At 44.6% G+C, this 23,533-nt stretch overlaps 1 protein-coding gene across 2 annotated transcripts in view; it reads left to right on the top strand.

The window, feature by feature from the left end:
- The window catches only part of LOC127585051 (ras GTPase-activating protein nGAP-like), a 95,780-nt gene that overhangs the window by 11,474 nt on the left and 60,773 nt on the right, over nucleotides 1-23,533 (top strand). Inside the window, exons 2-3 of one of the 2 annotated variants that reach the window (XM_052042188.1) lie at nucleotides 6,408-6,547; nucleotides 11,459-11,531. In XM_052042188.1, the coding sequence (XP_051898148.1) occupies nucleotides 6,408-6,547; nucleotides 11,459-11,531 (213 nt within the window). Of the gene's footprint in view, nucleotides 1-6,407; nucleotides 6,548-11,458; nucleotides 11,532-20,943; nucleotides 21,139-23,533 lie in introns of those variants that run through there. The other variant, XM_052042189.1, reaches the window with a different exon arrangement.

Here is a 23,533-nt window from a genome sequence, read left to right as displayed (position 1 = left end):
AGATAAGAATATTGTGTTCAGTTTTGGTCACTCTGCTACAGAGAAGACACCATTAAGCTAGAAAAATTGCAGAAAAGATTTACGAGGATGCTTCCAGGACTTGAGAGACTGAATTATAGGGAAAGGTTGAGCAGGCTAGGAGTTTATCCATTGGAGTGTAAGAGAATGAGGTGTATAAAACCATAAGGGGCATAGGTAGGGAGAATGCACACAGTCTTTTTCCCAGGGTTGGGGAATCAAGAACTAGGGGGCATAGGTTTAAGGTGAAAGGGGAGAGATTTAATGGGAAGCTGAGGGGCGACTTTTTCAGAGGGTGGTCAGTATATGGATTGAGCTTCCCGAAGAAGTGGTTGAGGCAGATACATTAACAACATTCAAAAGGTCCTTGGACAGGTTCGTGGACGGGAAAGGTTTAGAGGGATATTTTGTGCCCAACTTTTATTGTAGCCAAGATATATTTACCTCCAATAAACTGAATTCAATTTGCATTTAGATTAGATGGAAGAATTGCATTTCAATAGTGCCTTTTACAACCTCGGCACATCCCAGTGTGTTTCACAGCCAATGACATACTGTTGGAGTATACAAACCTACAGATACAGCAGCCTAATTTGTGCACAGCAACATCCTGAAAAAAAAGCAGCAACGTGCTTATGAGGGCTTTGGTGATGTGTGAAAGATAAATAATGGACAAACTACCCACTTATCTTCAATGCAGTGCAATGAGATCTTTTGAGCTTGCCTGTTTGTCCCTTAATGTAAACACCATTCTGATCTCAAACAGCCTCAGAGATAGCAGAGACATGAAGTTAAATCAGATCAGCCATGATTCAGTTAGATGGCAGAGCATGCTTCTCTTGTTCTATCGGTTTTGTGCATCATCTCCTCTGCAGAATACCAGGGAAGCCCAGTCCATCGGGAGATTCCTAGAGATTCTAGTTCTCCATTCAGGAAAGAGGTGCAAAGAAATTTCTTCATACAGAAGTTAGTGAATCTTTTGAATTCTCTTCCCAAGAGGGCTGTGGAGGCTCACTCATTGAGTATACTCAGGGCAGCAATCAATAGATCATTTGATATTAAAAGACTCATTTGGGTTTGTGCAGGATGTAAGATATTGGCCATGACCTTATATATATATATAAAAAAATTGCAGATATTGGAGATTTGAATAAAGAACAGAAAATACTGGAAGCACTTAGCTGAACAGGTAGCACTTGTGGAGAACAAGACAGAGTTAGCGTATTCCATCTGGATAGTCTACAAACTGAGGGCATGTCCACTGAATTCTCCAATTTCAGGTAACCTGCTCTCCACCTGCCCCTTTTGCCTTTCCTCCTCATCAACCCGGTTCCTCCTACACACCTCCCCCCCGCCAGTCCCCCACCCTCCTGTTACATTCCCCTTCTTTCCCCTCCTCCACCCACTTCATCTGCCCGTCACCCACACACCCCTCCCACTGGGTCCCCTCCCTAACTGTTCCCATCTGCCCTCCACACCTCCCTTATGGGATTCCATGCTCCACCTTCCTCCCCTATCAGATCCCACCATCTGCAGCTCTATGTTACCTCCACCTATCACCTCCCAGCTATCTCCACTATCTCCCCTCCTCCATCTGCCTATCACCCCTCCTCACCTGGATCCACCTATCACCTGCCAGCTCTTGCTCCACCTCTTCCCCTTGCCTCTTTATATTGGCGATGCCCCCTCCCTCTCAGTCCAGATGAAGGGTCTCAACCTAAAAAGTCGACTGTCCATTTCCCTCCACAGATGCTGTCTGACCCACTGAGTTCCTCCAGCATTTTTTTTTGTTCCAGAAACACAGTTAATGTTTCAGAACAGATAAAAATTTACTGATCTTAAGTGTTAACTCTGTTTCTCCCTCCACTGCCTGAGCTGCTAAGTGTTGCCTGCATTTTCAGTTTTTGTATGAAACTCTCTGTGTTTGGATTGTACCACCCTTTACTTTGGCACAGAGCTCTGACCACTGTGAATGCTTAAAAATACTATGCTTGCTCAGAGAGTCTACATATAGCACAGGAAGTGAAAATTCATCTTTTATTTCTATCGTGCATTTCACAATCTTGGGAAATGGCAAAGCACTCTTGAAGTGTTTTTATGATTATTAAGTGGAAACTTGGCAGCCATGTCGTGCACAGCAATTTCCCAAAAACATGAGTGGGATATTCACCAGGTAATCTTTTTGCAGAGTCATACAGTATTGAAGCAGACCCTGGGCCCAATATTTGCACCAACCATCAACCACCCATAAGCACTGATCCTAAATTAATCCCATTTTATTCTGTCCACACTCCCATCAACTCCCTCAGATCCTACCACTCACCTACACTTGGGATAATTTAAAGTGGCCACTTAACCTACCAATCTGCATGACTTTGGGATGTGGGAAGAAACCTGAGCACCTGGAGGAAACCTACAGGGTCACAGGGGGAACGTGCAAACTCCACACAGACAGCATTGGAGGTCAGGATTGAATCTGGATCACTGGAGCTGTGAGGCAGCAGCTCTACCAACTGCACCATAGTGTTGTCCAAAGTAGTACTTAAGAAAGGCCATTTGGGCACTCTATCCTGTCCTGTCATTCAACAAGCTCACACTTGATAAGCCAACACCATTTTCCTGCCTTATGCATATGCCTTGATATCCACAGAGTCATGGAGTTATACAGCACAGAAACAGGCCCTTAGGCCCAACTCATCCATACTAACCAAGAAGCCTTGCTAAGATAATCCCATTTGCCCATGTTTGGCCCATATCCTTCTAAACCTTTCCTATCCATGTACCTGATCAAATATCTTCTAAACTTTGTAATTGTACCCACCTCTACCACTTCCTCTGGCAGCTCATTCCATATACCCACCACCTTCTGTATGAAAACCTGCTCGTCAGATTCCCTTTAAATCTTTCCCCTCCTACCTTAAACTCATGCCCTTTAGTTTTAGACTCCACTACCCTAGGAAAAAGACCATGACAATCCACCTTATCTATGCTCCTCATAATTTTATAAACCTCTATATAAGGTCATCCCTCAGCCTCCTTCGCTCCAGGGAAAACAGCCCCAGCCTATCCAGTCTCTCAAGCCCTCCAGTCCCAGCAATATCCTTATAAATCTTTTCTGCTTTGTCTATATCTTAATCATGTCCAGAAATCCATTGACCTCTGTTTTGAATCTACTCAATGATTGAGCCTCCACAACCCCTGGGGAAAATTTTCTAAAAAATCACAACCCTCTTATGAAGAAATGACTAGCTATTTCAGTCCTAAATAGAACATCTCTTTTACTTTGAGACAGACCCCTAGTTCGAGATCCCTTAACCAGGTTAAGCAGATGATTGAAAGCTATACAGGATAACTGATAAAGGTCCATGACCCTTTTGCAAAATAGCATGTGTGTAATCTTTCAACTCTCCTCAAAGAGCAGTCTCATCTGATGTTGCAATTCTCCCACCCAGAGTCAGCCTGGATCTCAAAACTTTGGAGGGGATTTGAACCCAGAATCTTCTGACTCAGATAAAAGGATGAGACCACTGATCCAAAATTGACCTGACAGCTCATTGAATGATCCCACCCCCTCACAGGGAGACTACTAACATCAGTGGTCTCTTGTCACGATAGATTGCTGAGGTTAGTAACCTGCAGCCAACGGTTGAGAATATGGAACAGGAAGTGAGTCATACATTGTGCACCTTTAATCTCTTTCCTGTCTGCACCACACTGTGTGGCAGGAAACCTGAATGTTGCTAGAATTCAGAGCACTTGATTAACCAATCACGTTGACATATCATCTGCAACAAAGTTAAACAACGCCTTGATTTTGATCCTTGTTTTCAAGTCCCTCCTTGGTCCCACCTCTCCCTCTGGAATTTTCTCCAACTTCCCAAGATCTCAAAGTCAAAGTCGAGTTTATTGTCATGTGCACAAGTCCATGTGTGCACAGGTGCAATGAAAATCTTACTTGCAGCAGCATCACAGGCACATAACATCAGGTACACAATATTCACAAGAAAAACATGCTAACAACATAAGTTGTACAAAATTATACAAGAAAGAATGCAATTAGAATAAAAATAGTTAATTGCAGCGCAAAGTGGTTATGGTGTTGCTATGCTGTAGTAATTAGGGTTGTGCAGGTTGGTTCAAGAACCGAATGGTTGAAGGGAAGTAGCTGTTCTTGAACCTGGTGGTGTGGGACTTCAGGCTTCTGTACCTCCTGTTTGATCTCTGTGTTTCTTTAACTGGTCTCTTGCTCATCTTCTATTCTGTAGTTACCAAACTCCTGAATGGACCTCTTATATGCTAAAGGTGAATTCATGATCTCTGAATCTACATCACTATGGCCCTTAAACTTTATTTGTTTACCTGCACTGCACATTCCCTGTAAGTGTAACACCATATTCTGCATTCTGTTTTTTCCTTACAACCTCGATGTACTTATGTATGGCATGATGTGTCTGGATAGCATCTATACATGCGACGATAGTAAACCAATCCAATCCAATCATCCTCAAATTAAGTTACACCATCAACTTCAGAAGGCAAGGTCCTAATTTCTGGAATTCCCCCCTCTCTCTGCTTTACCTCTCTCCCTACCTTGAGACACACCTGTTTCATGAGGTGACCATGGTGCAGTGGTTAGACCTGCTGCCCCACAGCTCCAGCAACACGAGTTCAATCCTAACCTCTGTTGCAGCCTGTGTGGAGTTTGCATGTTCTCCCTGTGACCGCATGGGTTTTGACCAGATGCTTAGGTTTCCTCCCACATCTCAGAGACATGCAAGTCGGTAGGTTAATTGCCTGCTGTAAATTGCCCCTGGTATAGGTGAGTGGTAGGACTATCAGAGGGAACTGATTGGTATAAAAGAGAGAAGAGGTTGCACGAAAGTAAGTGGAAGAGTGGGACTACAGACCGACTCTGGGTTACGAACATCTGACTCATGGACACCCCTACATATGAACGAGCTCCCATCGTATTACTAAATTCAAAAGTATGACATACGTACATAAGTTCATTCCAATGAACGGCAGAACTGGTTTCCTCTCTCTCTCTCTCTCCACTTTTAGTAATTGTTCTTTCTTATCAGTATTGTGTGCTTTAGATGTCAATCATTACAACACTGTGGAGGTAGGCTTACAGTACCGAGTGATTCTTGTGTATTTTCTGACTTGTGAACATCTGTAAAAACGGAACCTGTTTATTACCCAGGGACGGTCTGTAATGGGATTGTTCAGTGAACTGGCATAGACTTGATGGGCTGAATGGCCTCCTTCTTTGATTTAAGGAAACATGAAAAAATATTTAAACTCTATTTAACTGAGCTTTTGCTCACCTGCTTTAATATCTCCTTACATGACTCACTGTCAATCTTTGTTGAGTAACATTCCTGCAAAGCACCTTGGAACATTTATGCTACATTAGAGGTGCCACATATTGCATTGTTTTCACCCCAGCGTCTTGACCAACATTTGTCCTCAACTTAAATTGTGAAAAGAACAATGATTATCTGGCCTTAACCCAGGGCTGTTTTTGGGATCTTGCTGTTTGCACACTGGTTGTCATGATTCCAATTTAACTGCAATTCAAAAAGTGCTGCGTTGGCTATTACAAATGTCGAGATGCTCCCATCGGGCAGGGGGTACAGAAGCCTGAAGTCCCACACCACCAGCTTCAGGAACAGATACTTTCCTACAAACATCACATTCTTGAATTGACCTGCCCAACCCTAATCCTACCTCAGCAATGACCACCTCTTGCACTACCATGGACTTGTCTCTGATTGTGGTTTTTTTTGCACTAATGCCTTGTTTTTCACTGCCTTTTTCTTCACTGATGTATAATTTATATATAATTTACATTCTGTGTGTTGTCTGGACCTATGTGCCTGTGACGCTGTTGCAAGCAAGTTTCTCATTGTACCTGTACCTCAATATAGTTGTGCACATGACAATAAATTCGACTTGACTTGATGTCCTGAGTTTGTAAAAAATGCCATAAAAGTACACTGGAGACACAAGAGACTGCAGATGCTGGAATCTGGAGCCACAAACAATCTGCTGCAAGAACTCAGCGAGTCAAGCAGCATCTGTGGGAGGAAAGGAATTGTTGACGTTTTGGGTCGAAACCCTGTAAACCCTGCAGGACGTCAAGCTGAAACGTCGACAATTCCTTTCCTCCACAGATGCTGCTCGACCTGCTGAGTTCTTCCAGCAGCTTGTTTGTTGCCCTATAAAAATGCAAGTGTTTTTTTCCTCACCATTAGCAGCAGGGACATTATAACACAATGTAAGGGACAGATTCTCCTGACTTTGCCCCAAACTTTGTAATCTCCATTATGTAGTTACATTCTTTATGTGGTATAGATCCTGAAGGCTCTTCCATTTTGTCCCAACAGATGAACCCGACGCAGGGGCTGAATGCGCGAGTCAGTCCCCTCCTATATCGTTGGTGCCTTCAGCTAGAGTGCCAGTTTGGGACGTCAATAACTGCACACTGGTAGATGGTCAGCTCCTTCTGATGTCACGGGATGACGAGGTACCAGAACACAGATACAGATCATTTCCCGTTGCCCGCACGTGGATGGGATACCAGGGGCTAGGGAGTGGCACCTTATCCAAATCTGGGTGATATATCAGCTATGAGTTTACAGACTGAAGGAAAAATGTTGAGGGGCTGAATGGTCTCTTCCCTGTGTTCCACAGCAACTTACATTTCTATATAGAACATAGAATGGCACAGGAAAAGGCCTGTTTAATTAAATGCCTAACTAAACTAATTCCTTCTGCCTACACAATGTCCATATCCCTCCATTCTCTGTACATTCATGTGTCTAAGAGCCTCTTAAACACCTCTATCGTACTTACCTCCACTACCACCCCTGGCAGCGCATTCCAGGCACCCCCCACTCTCCGTGTAAAAAACTTGCCCTACGCACCTCCTTTGTATCCCCCCTCACCTTAAATGCATGCTCTCTAGTATTAGATATTTCGACCCTGGGAAAAAGATACCAGCTGTATCTATGGCTCTCATAATCTCATAAACTTCTTTCAGGTCTCCTCTCAGGCTCCATCACTCCAGAGAAAACAAACAAGTTTGTCCAAACTCGCCTTATAGCACATGCCCTCTAATTCAGGCTTCATCTTGGTAAACCTCTTAGGCACCCTCTCCAAACCTTCCATATCCTACAAGGGGGCGACCAGAATTGAATGCGATACTCCAGATGCAGCCTGATCAGAGATTTATAAAGCTGCAACATAACTTCCTGACTCTTGAACTCAGTGCCTCGACTAATAAAGGCAAGCATGCCATACGCCTTCTTTATCACTGTGGCCACCACCGTCAGGGAGCTATGGACTTGTACTCCAAATCCCTCAGTACATCAACACTGTTAAGGGTCTTGCCATTACACTTCACGCTTGGCTGGACTAAACTCCATCTGCCATTTCTTCACTCATATCTGCAACTGATCTATATCCCACTGCATCCTTTGGCAATCTTCTACACTATCCACAACATCACCAATCTTGGTATCGTCTGTGAACTTACTAAATCTTATAGCTCCTTAATATCCCAAGACATTTCACTGCCAAGGCGTATAGACAGATTAACAAAAGATTGCAGATAATCTGGGAATATGTGAGTTTATCCACTTTGGGAGGAGCAGCGGGCTGGAATTATGTTGTTTAACGGAGTGAGCCTATTCAGTGACAAAAACAGAAGATACCGTAAAACCTCAGCAGGTTAGGCAGGTGAGAAAGAATTAACGTTTTGAGGTCTGTGACTCTTCGTTAGAACAGGGAAAGAGAAAGGTGCAGTTTGGTTTTCTGTATGAGAAAAGATGGAGAGGGATGTGTGGAACAAAGGGAGTCTCTGTGAGAGGATGAGCTGAAATATGAGAATGAGCTTAATGGGTACAGTTATTAACCTATTGAGTATCGGTGTTCATAGAAATCTTAAAGCAAAGCCATATAAAATGTTAGCATGTAGATACTATAAATTAATAGAGGGGTAAATGGAATATTCAGTTTTATGCAAAGGGGTTGGAGTACACAAATAGGGAAATCTTGTTACAACTGTACGTCAGTGGTGAGACCACAACGAGAGTGCTGCATACAGTTTTAATATTTATTTAAGGAAATTATCTTTGCCTTGGAGGCAATGAACAGAGATTCACTGGATAAATTCCAGGAATGAAAGAGGTTGTCTTATAAGGAAAGCTTAGGAAAACTGGGGTTATAGTCTCTGTCATTCTAGAACAAGAGGTAATCTTATTGAAATCTGTAAAACGCGTAGGGGCTTGATGTGGTAGATGTTGCTGGGATATCTTTCCTGTGGAGGGACTGGAAGCTTAAGGAATTTCAGTGGGATAGTTATTGTTTGGAATTCTCTACATCAGAGAGATGTAGAGGCAGAGGCATTAAGTGTCCTCAAGGTTGAGTTTGATTTTTGGGTTACCGGGAAACTGAGGGCTTTTGGGATTGAGCAGGAAATGGAGATAAGTCCAAGATCAGGTCAGCTATGATCTTATAGAATGGTTGAGTAGGTTTGCGGGACCGAATGGCCTACCCCTGCTTCCCATTTCTTATGTACTGAAGTTCCTTATGTTCATGGAGCATTGTCAAGCTGAGAGACTCATGATGACGAAATATTAGTTTAATAAAGAGGTGGTTTGAGGAAACATCTTAATATCTCCCTGTGTGGCTCTGTTAAAGTCAGCGCTTGAAATGCCCTGGGGAATTCTGCCATGAATCCAAACTGCTATTTTAATTTTAGTTAGGAAAACTCAGCACTGTGCACCGCTCTGGGCCAATCTGAACTCCTGCAAGCTGCCTGGAGTGAATGAAAGTCAGAAGCTTTCAAAAGCATCCATTTGGAGCAGAGAAATATAGGGGTACGAGTACACAAGTTCCCTGAAAGTAATGACGCAGGTAGACAAAGTGGTGAAGAAGGCATATGGCATGCTTGCCTTCATCAGACGGGGAAATGAGTGCATGATTTGGGATGTCATGTTCCAACTCTGTAGGGTGTTGGTTAGACCACACCTGGAATACTGTGAAGTTCTGGTTGCCATATTATAGGAGGGATGTGACTGTGCTTGAGCGGGTACAGAAAAGACTCCCAAGGATGTTGTTGGGACTGGAGAGCTTGAATTATAAGGAGAAACTGGATAGACTGGAATGTTTTCCCTGGAGCAAAGGAAGCTTGAGAAGTGACCTTATCGAGGTTTATAAATCATGAGGGGCACAGATAAAGTGAATGGCCACAGTCTTTTTCCCAGGGTAGGGGAGTCTAAAACTAGGGAACGTAGGTTTAAGGTGAAAGGGGAAAGACTTAAAGGGGACCAGAGGAGCAAGTTTTTCACACAGAAGGTGGTGGGTATGTGGAACAAGCTACCAGAGGGAGTAGTAGAGGCGGGTACAATTACAATGTTTAAGAGATATTGGATAGTTTCAAGACTAGGAAAGGTTCAAGGGATATGAAACAATTGCAGGCAAATGGGACAAGCTCAGGAAGGCTACCTTCACTCTTCACTCTTAGTCCTGATGCTGAGGTTTGACCCAAAATATCGAATTCCTTTCCTCATACAAATGCTGGTTGACCCAGTTTGTTTATTGCTCCAGGTTCCAGCATCAGCAGTCTTTTGTGTCTCCAACTCAGGAAGGCACCTTGGTTGGCATGGACAAGTTGGGCCGAAGGGCCTGTTTCCGTGCTGTATAACTCTATGACACTTAATCTGGAATGGCAGGTTTTAAACCCTGCAAGCACTTTCCCACTGTCCACTGCCCTGTGACTAACGACCCTCTCCCCCAGTCCCTCCTCCCAAACCCCCCACAAGTCCACCAGTTGAGTAGTCTGTTGGCTCTGTCACTAAAACTGGAACCTGGCTCTTCAAATGGAACACTGCTTCAAACTTCATTTTTATGCTTAAACCATTATCCCACCAGTTCCTCTTCCTTCCTCTCTCTGTGAACCCTTGCTCTGTGTACTCAGATGCCCACCCTACGACCTCAGGAAGTTACCCTGTCTGTCACTCTGACTCATCTCCTCACCGTTGCGATCAATTATCAAGAGCAGGGTGCACTTCAGAGGAACCTCAATGGGTGCATGACACCTTGGTGTGTGTTGGATGGTGAACATTGCTGTGGGAATTCTCAACTCTCTTCCATTAAACCTCTCCTCCTGTCTGCCTCTCACAGAATCATACAACTGTTATGGCACATAACGATGTAAGAAATAGAAACAGGTGTGGACCATTCAGTCGCTCATGTCCAATAATAAGGTTGTAGGTGAATTGGCTGCTGTAAATTGCCCCTAGTGAGCAGGTGAATGATTGAATCTGGGGGAGAGTCGATGGAAATGTGGCAATAATATAATGGGTTAGGTTAGGATTAGTGTAAAAATGGGTGCTTGATAGATGGCATGGACTCCGTGGGCTGAAGGCCTATTTCCATGTTGTATCTCTCCACGACTCTATAATGCTGAGATGGAGCCACTTTATTGGAAGCCATTTGGCCCTGGGCAGAGTAATCCCATAAGTCCCATTCTCTTTCCCCACAGCCCTGTCAATTATACTTCTCAAGTGCCTTTCCAATTCTCTTAAGGGACTGACTGACTCTGTTCCCAGCGGCTGTACACAGAGTGTTCCAGACCTTCACTTTCTTCTATACAAAAAGTTCTTCCACACACCACGCCTTAGATCTGTTGCCCGACATTTTTATTGCTGTCTGACCCTTAAACCAGTCACTAGTGGGAGCCACTCTCCATTTAGCCTGTCTAAACCCATCATGATCACGTCCACATCCGTCAAAACTCCTCTCAGCCTTCTTTTTTCCAATGAGAGCAAGCCCAGCTTCAGTGTCTAACCTTCAAGCTTTAAGACCCTTCCAACATCACACTGACCCAGTTCCTTGGTCACAGTACCCCCCCCCTCTCTCTCTGTCACTCTCTGTCTCTCTGTCTGTCTGTCTGTCTGTCTGTCTGTCTGTCTGTCTGTCTCTCTGTCACTCTCTGTCTGTCTGTCTGTCTGTCTGTCTGTCTGTCTGTCTGTCTGTCTCCCTCTCTCTCACTCTCTCTGGAAAAACAGTTGATAAATCCATCCCTCTGGGGCTACATAACAGATGCCACATAAATACAGGTCTAGCAAATTTTAGTTGTGCTAGTGACATTAGTTAACAGTGAAGGCAATATTACCTGTAGTTAGTCGTTGCACTAGCAATATTACTGGTAATTAATTTTGGTGGGAGTGCTATTAGTGGCAATGAAGGTAATATTAGCAGCAGTTAGTGGTAGTGCTAACCATATAATCAGTAGGAGGAATGTTAGCAATATTATTGGTAGCTAGAAGCTCTTCAGTGAAGACACCTATAGTTAGCTACAGTGATAGTGATATTATTAATGTTTGAGTTGGCAGCTTTTCAGACTTTTCTGCTCTGTTTTTGTTTGCAGACTAGTTACAGGTCACGGCTCTGTACTGGCAGTTCAATGTCTGAGATCAGCCTCACACCTTCACACAACTGGGGTAAGTGCCTTTCCTCCTGCCTACCTCATCCTCAATCCCCTCCCTCACCCCAAACCCCGCTCCCTCACACCTCATCCTCAATCCCCTCCCTCAACCCAAACCCCGCTCCCTCACACCTCATCCTCAATCCCCTCCCTCAACCCAAACCCCGCTCCCTCACACCTCATCCTCAATCCCCTCCCTCAACCCAAACCCCGCTCCCTCACACCTCATCCTCAATCCCCTCCCTCACCCCAAACCCCGCACCCTCACACCTCATCCTCAATCCCCTCCCTCACCCCAAACCCCGCTCCCTCACACCTCATCCTCAATCCCCTCCCTCACCCCAAACCCCGCTCCCTCACACCTCATCCTCAATCCCCTCCCTCACCCCAAACCCCGCTCCCTCACACCTCATCCTCAATCCCCTCCCTCACCCCAAACCCCGCTCCCTCACACCTCATCCTCAATCCCCTCCCTCACCCCAAACCCCTCTCCCTCACACCTCATCCTCAATCCCCTCCCTCACCCCAAACCCCGCTCCCTCACACCTCATCCTCAATCCCCTCCCTCACCCCAAACCCCGCTCCCTCACACCTCATCCTCAATCCCTCCCTCACCCCAAACCCCGCTCCCTCACACCTCATCCTCAATCCCTCCCTCACCCCAAACCCCACTCCCTCACACCTCATCCTCAATCTCCTCCCTCACCCCAAACCCCACTGTGGCAGACGGACAACTCTCTGATAAAGTTACCCCCACGCCTTGTCAAAATATGTTGCCCAATTGTTGCCGAAATTGTAGCAAGGGCGACGTGGCATCTGGGTTCCGAGAGAGCTGATGGTCTGAGGACTGAAATGGACTGAAAAGTGGCAAGTAATATTTGCACTACACAAGTGCCAGACAATGACTCACTCCAGCTATTGAGAATCTAACCATCTACCTTTGACATTCAATGGCAAGACCATTGACCAGTTCCAATTATTAACATCCTTGGGAGGGTCACCATTGACCAGAAACTCAATTGAACCAGTCATGACAACACAGCAGGTCAATCAGCAGGGTAGCTCCCTAACCAAGAAGGGAGAAGGAATGAGAAGCAAACAGCAGAAAGAGAGTGGACTGAAGGTGATGAATTCAACATCACACCAGGCATAGAAAGAAAAATAAAAGGAGGGAAAGAAAGATTAGATTAAGAAAAAGAGAGAGTGTGGAAAAGAGATAGAAAGCTGGTAGAAAAAACAGATGTGGTTTTCAAATTCTTCCAGAAAAATTAAAACCTTTTTCTTTAATCAGTCGTGGGACGTGATTGTGGCCGGAAAGGACAACATTTAGTGCCTAGCCCAACTCTCCCTGAGAAAGTATTGTCGAGTGACATGTTGATCTCTGAGCACCTTGTTGGGCCACTTCAGAAGGCAATTAGGGGACAACACATTGGTCTGGGTCTGGAGTCACATGTAGGCAAGGCTGGGAATGGATGGCCAATTCTGTCGCTGACAGGCATCAATAATTTGGATGGGTTTTGCGGATGATCCGGCTGTTTCAGTGTCAACATTTCAGATGCCAGCTTTTTATTCTGGGTTTATATAATTAGCTGAATTTAAATTTCCCAAGCTGGCGTAGTGGGATTTGAACTCTTGAGTCCAGATCTGTAGCTTATGTTTTATTGGACAGTAAACATAATTACTGCATCACCATACCAATAACAGCGAATTCTCAGTGCCAGTGTATTCGTTAGTTATAAAAAACATTGACACGGTAATGGGAAGTCTTGCAATTATGTGACTTAGCTTTCTGTGGTGAGTTCTGTGGGATTCCAACCCCAACAAAATAGGAAGAATAGAGCTGAAGTTTTGCAATTCCGACAGCAGCTACTAGTTTTTTGATTTTGGCTGTGTCCCGTTGCCTCAAGTTGGTTTTACCATTTGGACAGAAGTAATTATCATAGCCCATTGCTAACAAAGCCATAACATGGGACGTTTCAAGGGTGAGGCAAGAGCAATGAATGAGGTGTTGAGTTTGGTAGTCTATTTGAAGTAGACGACTAAACTCACAGCTCCAGTGAGCCGAGTGCGATCCTGACCTCTGCTGTTGTCTGTGTGGAGTTTGCACATTCTCCCTGTGACTGCGTGGGTTTCACCTCGATGCTCTGGTTGTCTCCCATGTCCCAGGTTGGTGGGTTAATTGTCCATTATAAATTGCCACTGGTGTGTAGGTGAGTGGCAGACACTGGATGGAGTCGATGAGATGCGGGGAGAATGGGTTTCAAGGAAAATTGGTGGGGAATGGGATGGCTCTGTGAGCCGGCAAAGATGTGATGGATGAAATGCCATGGTTCTATGCTGTAAGGACATATGGAGATATGGACTTCGCCAATGGGCAGTTGGATCTGAGACTGGGAATGGGGGCTGGCAGTGAGAAGGTGTCCTGTCTGAAGGTGACCAATGTGGGCTGAGCTAACCTATGAATACAATAGTGAAATGATGCTGAAATTCTGAGGTCGAACCCAAAAGCCCAAGGAACACTTGGTAGGTCAAAGGAAAACAGGTAACACTTCAGGTTGGTGACCTTCCAAAGATCTCGTGCCTGATCCCTGTTGAAGGGTCATTGATCTGAATGTTAACTCTCTCCACAGTCGCTGCCTGAGTGTGTCAACCATTTGCTGTCTCTGCTACAGTTGGTGAAAGATGCTGTAGATATAAACACACACACACACACACACACACACACACACACACGCACGCACACACAAACAAAGACATACACACATACACACAGACACACACATACACACAAATACATACACAGACACACACGCATACACACATACACAATACACACACACACACACACACACACACACACACACACACACACACACACACACACACACACACACACATAGACACACACACAAACATATGCACACACAGATAATGTCCAGATGGATAAGGCACCAGGTTCATGGAGACACTGGAAAAACTGGGGGTGTTCCCCTTAGGGAAGTGAAGATTAAGGGGATACTTAATGGAGCGTTTGAAATTATTGTTGGATATCAGCAGAGACTTTATGGCAGGAGCATCTAAACCTTCCCATTAGCAGAGTTATCAAAAGCTAAAGAGCACAGATTTAGGGTAAGAGGTGAAAGATTTAGAGGGGATCTGAGGAACAACTGTTTCACCCAGGGGGTGGCTGGAACTGGAATGCTCTGTCTGAGTGGGGGTGGAGACAGGTGGTCTCACAACATTCAAGAAACATCGAGACAAATACTTGAATAACTAAAGCTTAGAAGACTATGGACCAAGTGCTGGTAAATGGGCTTAGTACAGATAAGTACCTGATGTTTGGGTTGATGTTGTGGGCTGAAGGGCCTTTTCTGTGCTGTATGATTCTATGACTCTGGTATATAAAGAGGAACTGTTTCCTTTGACTGGAAGTCTGTAACCAGAGCATACAGATTTAAGGTAATTAACAAAAGAACCAGTGGGACAATGAGGAGTAATATTCACAATGAGTTGTGGTGGAAGCCGATCTGATTGGAACTTTCAAAAGGGAACTGGATCAATATTTGAAAGGCAAGAACGAAACAGGGCCAGGGAGTGGGACTGATTGGATTAGTTGTTCAAATAACGATGGGCCAATGACCTCCTTCTGTGCTTTAACAAAAGGCTTGGATTTCAGGTTGTCCTGTGGAGCTTATAAGATAAGAGATAAGATATCTTTATTAGTCACATGTACATTGAAACACATCGTGAAATACATCTTTTTGCGTAGAGTGTTCTGGGGGCAGCCCGCAAGTGTCACCATGGCAACCCATTTGCACAGAGCAAGATCCCAAATGAAGGAATGTGTTAATGGCCAGCGATGTTAACTGAAAGGTACATATTGGGCAGGTAATTGGTAATGGTCATTGACTTCAGGAAAGGGGGCGGTGTACATACACCTGTCTACATCAATCGAGAGGGTTGACAGCTTCAAGTTCCTGAGAGTGAACATCACCAACAACCACACACCAGTCTCCCCTCCTTGGACTCTGTCTTTACCTCTCGTTATCTTGGTGAAGCAGCTAGCATAATCAAAGACCCCACCCACCCGGGACATTCTCTCTTCTCTACTCTTCCATCGGGTAGAAGATACAGGTGCCTGAGGGCACGTACCACCAGACTTGACAGCTTCTACCCCACTGTGATAAGACTTTTGAACAGTTCCCTTATACAATGAGATGGACTATGATCTATGACCTCATGACCTCACGATCTACCTTGTTGTGACCTTGCACCTTATTGCACTGCACTTTCTCTGTAGCTGTGACACTTTACTCTGTACTGTTATTTTTTTTGCCTGTACTACATCAATGCACTCTGTACTAACCCAATGTAACTGCACTGTGTAATGAATTGACCTGTAAGATCAGTTTGTAAGACAAATTTTTCACTGCACCTCGGTACAATTGACAATAATAAATCAATACCAATACCAATACCAATACGTCCCTACTTTTCTTGGGAATGGAACTCTAAGAATGTTTGCATCTGAAGATAGAATGGTGCCATGGTTTACATGGATACATAAGGGTCATTGTGTCATACAGCCTGGATACAGGCCCTTTGGTAGGCTGGGTCCACATTGACCATCAAACACCCATCTACATTACACTCACCTGAACATTTTGAGCATTCTACAGGAGCCGGTGAACCCACCAGCCTGCACGTCTTTGGGATATGGGAGAAAACCCCCAAGCACCCAGAGGGAGAATGTGCAAACTCCACACAGACAGCATTGGAGGTGAGGATTGAACATGGGTTGCTGGAGCTGTGAGGGGGCATCTCCACAGCCTGTCCCACTGGACCACCCATCCCTGAAAAACAACCTCCTCACATAAATTTTTACACTCAAATCTGGAAGGAGGAGAACTTGCAGACTTCCAATCCAGATGCAAGAATCATAACCAATGAGTCAAATTTGCAACAAGCCTAAGAAATGCTCAGGGAGGTGGGGGTGGAGAGAGGGTGAGGGGGGAGGGAAAGAGATGGAAGGGAGGGGGGGGGGGTAGAGAGCGAGAGAGAGAGAGAGAGAGAGAGAGACTTGCAGTTTGTAATTTGTCCAGCAGATGGTTGCTATGAGGCATGGAACCAATGGGTTCCCAGCACCTTGGTTTCATTCTGAAGAAAGATCTTAATTGGGGAAAAGAAGGGTGACCTGCTTAAGGTTGTCAGAGTTACGATGGGGTGAGATGTTTCCAATAAGGTGCGAGACCAGAACAGAGAGAGCCATAAATACAAGCCACTAAATAGACCAGTAGGGAATTCTGAAGAAACTTCTTACTGGTGAGTGGGAGATTTTCTTTTAATTCATTTATGAACATCCCCAGTATTTAGTACCCATTGTTAATTATTCTTAATTTAGAATAAAGTGTCTTGCTGGGCCATTTTCAGAAGGCAGTCAAGAACCAACCATTGTCATTGGTCTGGAGTCATATGCAGTCCCAGTGGTGCAGCCATTAGAGCTGCTGCCTCACAGCTCCAGCGACCTGGGTTCAATCCTGACCTCCGGTGCTGTCTGCGTGGAGCTTGCATGTTCTCCCTGTGACCGTGTGGGGTTCCCCCGGCTGCTCCAGTTTCCTCCCACTTGCCAAAGATAGAGTAATTCACCCGTAAATTGTCCTTGGTGACTAGGTGAATGGTAGAATCTGGGAATGTGGTTGATGGGAATAAAGGCGGAATACAATGAGATAAACGTTGAGTAGTGTAAATGAGTGCTTAGCGGTCGACACAGATTCATGAGCTAAAGGGCCTGTTTCTGTGCTGTATGACTCAACTCTACCTATCCGAAGCAGCTGTTGCTCTTAACTGCTGTCTCTGAGCCCAATGATCACTATTGATGATAAAGCTTTTTTATTTAAGGGTTATTATAGTTCACTGAATTTAAATTCCCCAGTTGCCATGGTGGAATTTGAATGTGTCTCCATCCTCTTGGTCTCCAACACGGCTTCCCTGGGTGAGAAGTGTGTCATCGACGCACTTTGGAACAAGCTGGATGAAGAAATAAAGGTGAAAGGAAGAGGAGATATTGGGGGGAGCAGAGATGTGGGGAAAGGATCACAGGCACAGACTTAATGGGCTAAATAGCCCTTTTCTGTAATTTGCATCATAGTTAAGTGATTGGCATACTTTCCTCCAAGACTGAAAGCTGTGGGATCAAATCTACTCCAGAGGCTTAGACACTGACATTCCAGTGCAGTACTGACGGAATGCAGCACTGTCAGAGGTGCTGACTTTTGGAAGAGATCAAGGCCCAGGCTGTTATCACCAGTGGATGCTAAAGAGCTGTGGTGCTATTCTAGAGGAAGTACTGTGGCTACTAGCTTTAATCAAACAGCCCAGGAGTTCATTGCTCCAGTGTCAGATTTTCCCCCAAGTTTTTATCCAAGTCCCTTTTGAAGTTCCATCAACTGAATCTCTGTCCACTTTGGACCACTGAGTCCTTCCTGAGCTTCAAGCATCCATTTATACTAACTTATCCCCACTACATTTCCATCAACTCCAATCAAATTCCACTACTCACCCGCATACCAGTGACAATTTACAGCAGCCAATTAACCTGCTATCCACATCTTTGGGATGTGGGAGGAAACCAGAGCACCCGGGGGAAACCGATGCAGTCATGGAGAATGTGCAGACTCCACACAGACAGCACCAGGGGGTTCAGAATTGAACCTGGGTTACTGGAGCTGCAAGGCTGCAGCTCTGCTAACCACACCACTGTGCTGCCCCCACACTGAAACAGCCGGTCATCACTTGCTCTTTCTGGGAGCTTGCGGTCCATAAACTGACTGCTGCGTTGCAAACAACTCAAAAGTAGCTCATTAGCTGAAAGGCATTAAGACTTCCTGATGTCGTGAATGGCACAATAAAACCGTTCTTTTCTTTTTGAATATTCTTGGTTGTGCTTTGTAATGCTAACTGAGCGCTGGTTAATGCTAGTCACTAACTGTGGGCAGAGAGTAGTGGTGTACTGCTGGTGTCCCTGATACTTGGTGGAATCTGAACATGATGCCATGAGAAAGTTTCCTGGCTGCACTCCACCAACAGGATTGGACTCTGACTGGTCTCGGGCAGATGTAGTCATGGGTCTATTGTTTGTCTTTCTAAACAGCTTGATAGGTGAGATTAGAGAAGGTAGTGGTGATGAGCAGGAAATGATTCGAGTTCTTCAGAACGCAAAACCTGCAAGAGGCAGGAAACAGTTTATAGTGTTTGTCTTCATTTTTATGTGGGTGTTATTGGCAAGGCCTGTATTCATTGGTCAATCCTAAATGCCCTTGAGATAGCGGTGGTGAGCTCCCTTCTTGGACCACTGCGGTCCCTCTGGTGAAGACACTCCCACGGTGCTGTTGGGGAGGGAATTCCAGGATTTTAGACCCAGTGTCAATGAAGGAACAGCGATATATTTCCAAATCGGGATGGCATGTGACTTTGAGGGGAACCTTCAGGTGGCAGTGTTCTTATGCACCTACTGGTCTTGTCCAGTGTTGTAGGACTTGGGAGGTGCTGTTAGAGTGGTCCGGGTGAGTAAATGCAGTGCACCAGTAGTGGTGAGGAGAGATGTTTCAGTTGGTGGGTTAGGTGTCAATTATATGCTTTGTTCTGGGTGGTTTTGAGCTTTTAGAGTGTGGGTGGAAGTGGATTTACCTGGACAAGTGGAGAGTTTTCTGTTACACTCTTGACTTGACTTGTAGATGGTGGGAAAACTTCAAGAGTATCAGGAAAGGAGTCACAGTTCAGGACACCCAGCCTGCTGTTTAGTCACAGTATTTACATGACTGGTTCAGTTCAGTTTCTGGTCAATGGTGACCCTCCCAAGGATGTTAATAATGGGAACTGGTCAATGGTCTTGCCATTGAATGTCAAAATGGTTAGATTCTCAATAGTTGGAGTCAGTCATTGTCTGGCACTTGTGTAGTGCAAGTGTTAGTCCTTGTCCGAATATTGCCCTGTTCTTGTTGAACAGAGGGATGGACTGCTTCATTTTCTGAGGAGCTGTGGATAGAGTTGAACACTGCGTAAGTTAGCATGACAAATTTGAATGGACTTGGAGCAGGGTTGTTGATGACAATTCTTTCTACCTTTTCATCAACTATCTCTCTTGCACAGTGGGCTTAATTCCTCCCATAGTGTTCAAAACATGTTAATGAGCACCCTTCTGCAATGGCACAATGTCCAGATGGTACATCAATAGATTTTATTGTTGTCTATATTGATGCAATATGTCTCCATGACTTGGTTGGTCGATGTGCTGTGCTGATCCCCCATCAGAATGTGCCTGGGCTTAAGTTTGAATTGACAGTGAAGCAGTTGCCTGAGGATGACAGTTAGACCTCTATACTTTGCATCAGTATTCCTGGGCATGAGAAAATTGAAATCAACCAGGTCCGAGTTACATGGAGGGACCTTCAGGAGTGATATTAGCAACTGTTTCTACAAGATGGTTGAAGTTTGGCGGTCTCGTCGGTAAGTGGTGTATGGTATGACACCAATTGTTAATTTAACATCTGAGATTGATAAATGCCTACTTTCCGGAGGTATTGAGGGATATGAGGTAAAGATGGGTCTGTGGAGGGAGGTGACAGATCCACCATGATTTCATGGATGGTGGGACAGACCAAAAAGGCTGAATGGCCTCCTACTGTCCCGAAACAACTTCCCCAGAGATGCAATGAATGGTCTCTTAAGAGCAGAAGAAAAGAACACAAGGATATAGGAAGTTAAGGCAGCATTCATAATTATAAATAGTTTTGGTAAAGAACTATTTCCAATGGCAAGATGGTTGACAACAGAACAGGGATCCAAAGAGGATATGAGATAAACACAAAGCACTGGAGGAACTCAGCGGGTCAGGCAGCATCTATGGAGGGAAATAGACAGTCGACATTTCGGGACTCAGATGCTGCCTGACCCACTGAGTTCCTCTGGCACTTTGTGTGTTGTTCCAGATTCCAGCATCTGCAGTCTCCTGTGTCTCCACCAAGACATGGAATTTTCTTTTAATTGAACACCTTGCTGGGATCTGGAATGTGTTGCCTTAAAGGACAGTGGATGTAGATTCAATTGATGGAACTTCAGAAGGATAAAAGCTTGGGGAAAAGTATGACAACAGAACAATAAACTCCTGTGTGTAGAATTTGCTCATGAAGCTTTTGGGAAATGATTTGCAAAACTTAGTGTGAATCTAAGAGGCAAACCTAATCTCTAAGAATCAAGGGGAATTTTACTCTCTGTAAGACCTGTTTCTGCTGACAGGAAGCAATGCTGATAGAAAAATGATGAGGTTTGAGGCTGAAGTATTTCCTCTGAATCAAACCGTGGAGATCACCTGACCGGAGGGGTTGGGTGTTGTCGACACAAACAAAATTGTCAAATGAGTCTCTGGCGTGAGAGGCAGCGTAGCGCTGGAGCTGCAACTTGGCAAGAAACTGACAGGCTCCGTAGAGAGAGGCACAGTGCTGGAAGGGCACTCGTGAGACGCCACCTCCTGTGACAGAGACAGCAGCAGTCCGAGGACTCTGGGGTTTCCAAGTGAGGTGGCTTAATGGGGATGAAGCGTTGGTTAGTCTGTGGGGTACAACAAGGTAAGAGACAACCTGCGTCCAATTGTTCCAAATCTCTCGACCAATGCAGCAGGTGTTCGAAGAACCTCTGCTTTCTTTGGTGTCAGTTTTATTCAGTCGTGAGGCTTAACATAAAAGAAAAAAACAACTTTGAAATGATTTTCTTTCCTCTTCATGTCTGTGACTTACATTTGCCCACATGCAATCGGATTAAAAAATACCTTATTTGCTGAAAGATCAACAAACGGCAAAGATCCAGCAAACCCATTATGATCCACGGCATAGACAGTCTCTGATATTCCAAAACATCTTTTTCCATTGCCAAACCCACGAGTTCTAACCTCTAGAAGGACAAAGGTGTTTGGAACGCCATCAACTGCAGGTTCCCCTCCACACTATCCTGATCTGAAAATGTTTCCCTGTCTCATCATTGTTGTGGGATAAAACTGGTGGAATTCCCTCGCCATCCGCACTGTGGGAGCTCCTTCGCTGGAAGACGGCAACAGTTCAAGAATGTAGTTCACCACCACCTTCTCAAGGGCAGATGGCCTCTCCAGATCTCGTGAAACATTTTAAAAAAGTGAGTTTCTGTCATTAGGAAACTCCAGTTCTCTTATTAGGGCACAACATGAGGACAGATTTAATCAGTTTATTTTTAAGGGGAGATTTTCTCAGGAAACATTTAGTTTCCTATACGGCCTTTGCTTAATGAGTGAACTTGATGATGGGATAATGAGGTTGCATTTAATGGGTGTAGGCAGATGAGAGAGTCAAGGAAGATGGTGATGTTCCAGAAAGCTTCGTGTTTCAGCTTTGGGTCACTGCATTTTCCAATACTTTATTATTTGTGTACTTGTGTTTGAATGAATTGGATTTTTATAATGTCTTTGGTGATTCGAGATGGATTCGGAGCGCCTTACCGTGAATTAATTGAATGCTTTTGGAGTGTTGTCACTGATCCAACATAAGATAAAGACTGCAGCAACCAATTTGAGTACACTACGATCCCAATCTGCATGCTGAAGAGTGAAAGGGGCTGTAACACCAAAGTTAGTTGAGGGAACTTGTTCCTTTTGTAACAGCATAAGATAGATATGTCCACTTGAGAGATTAGAGAACCACAGTTTGATGTCTCATTTGGTAGGTCTACTGCACTGAATTGAAGCTGTACTGGTTTCATCATAGACTTAAATCTCTGGGGTAGGACTTGAACTCATAACCTTCCAATTCACAGCCAAGCAAGCTATGCATTGAGTCATAGGTGTCAAGGAGTAAACTGTATTAGCAGTTTTGCAGTGTCATTGCAATTCTTAGTTGCAATTAAGCATCATTCTTTAATCTAATGGTAGTTATCTTTCATGATAATGTAGATTAAATCTAGTGCATTGTGAATGATTCACATTGGTATGTATAGCAACACCTTTACAGCAATGCTACTGGAGTGGAAAGGGGTCCCTGCTTCTTCTGCTAATCACATGCCCTGTTCAGCGGCCCAGAACACCTTAGTAGACATTTAGCCTCTTTTGCCTGCTCTGTCACTAGATAAGATCACGGCTGATCTTATTTCTCAATGCAGCTTTCTTGCACTGACTGCATTGTCCTTGATTCCCTCAGTATCTAAAAGTCTGTCATTATGGACCTTACTTATCTTCTATGGAAGCAGATGAATTGTGGCATTTAAGATGATTTTAGATAGACATGAAAATGCAGGGAATGGAGGGATATGGATCACGTGCATGCAGAAGAGATTAAGTTTAATTTGGTAGCATATTCAGCACAGACACTGTGGGCCGAAGGTCCTGTTCCTGTGCTGTACTGTTCTATGTTCTATGTTCATTAAACTCTGGTTGGGCTTCAGATGGAGTACTGAACTTTGTGCAGAACTCTTGAAGGAAGATTTTGGAGAAGGAACAGAGGAACTTTACTGGAATGGTCCTGGGGTGAGAGACCGATAACATGGAATGCCTGGAGAAGCAGAGGTCGTTCTCCCAAGAGCAGATGAGGTTCAACAGGAGAACCAACAGAGTTGTAATGAGTTATGAAGAGTTCAAAGGGAGCAAATAAGGAGCAATGTGTCCACTGAACGTAGAACAGTACAGCACAGGAACAGGCCATTCGGCCCACCATGTCTGTGTTGACCATGATGCCAGTTTAAACCAATCCCATCTGTCTGCACATGGTCCATATCCTTCTATTCCCTGCCTATTCATGTGTCTGTCTAAATGCTTCTTAAACACTGCTATCGTATCTGCTTCCACTACCACACCTGGCACACCAGGCATCTTCCATTCTCGGTGTAAAAAAAGTGCCTAATAAATCTCCTTCAAGCTTTCCCCCTCTTATCTTAAATCTATGCCCTTTAATATTTGTCATTTTCACCCTGGGAAAAAGACCCTGACTGTCTACCCTGTCAATG

The sequence above is a fragment of the Pristis pectinata genome, chromosome 31 (assembly GCF_009764475.1).
Source record: "Pristis pectinata isolate sPriPec2 chromosome 31, sPriPec2.1.pri, whole genome shotgun sequence".
NCBI lineage: Eukaryota > Metazoa > Chordata > Chondrichthyes > Rhinopristiformes > Pristidae > Pristis > Pristis pectinata.
Note: the sequence above shows the minus strand (reverse complement) of the source record. Positions and strands in the feature narration are given on the sequence as shown.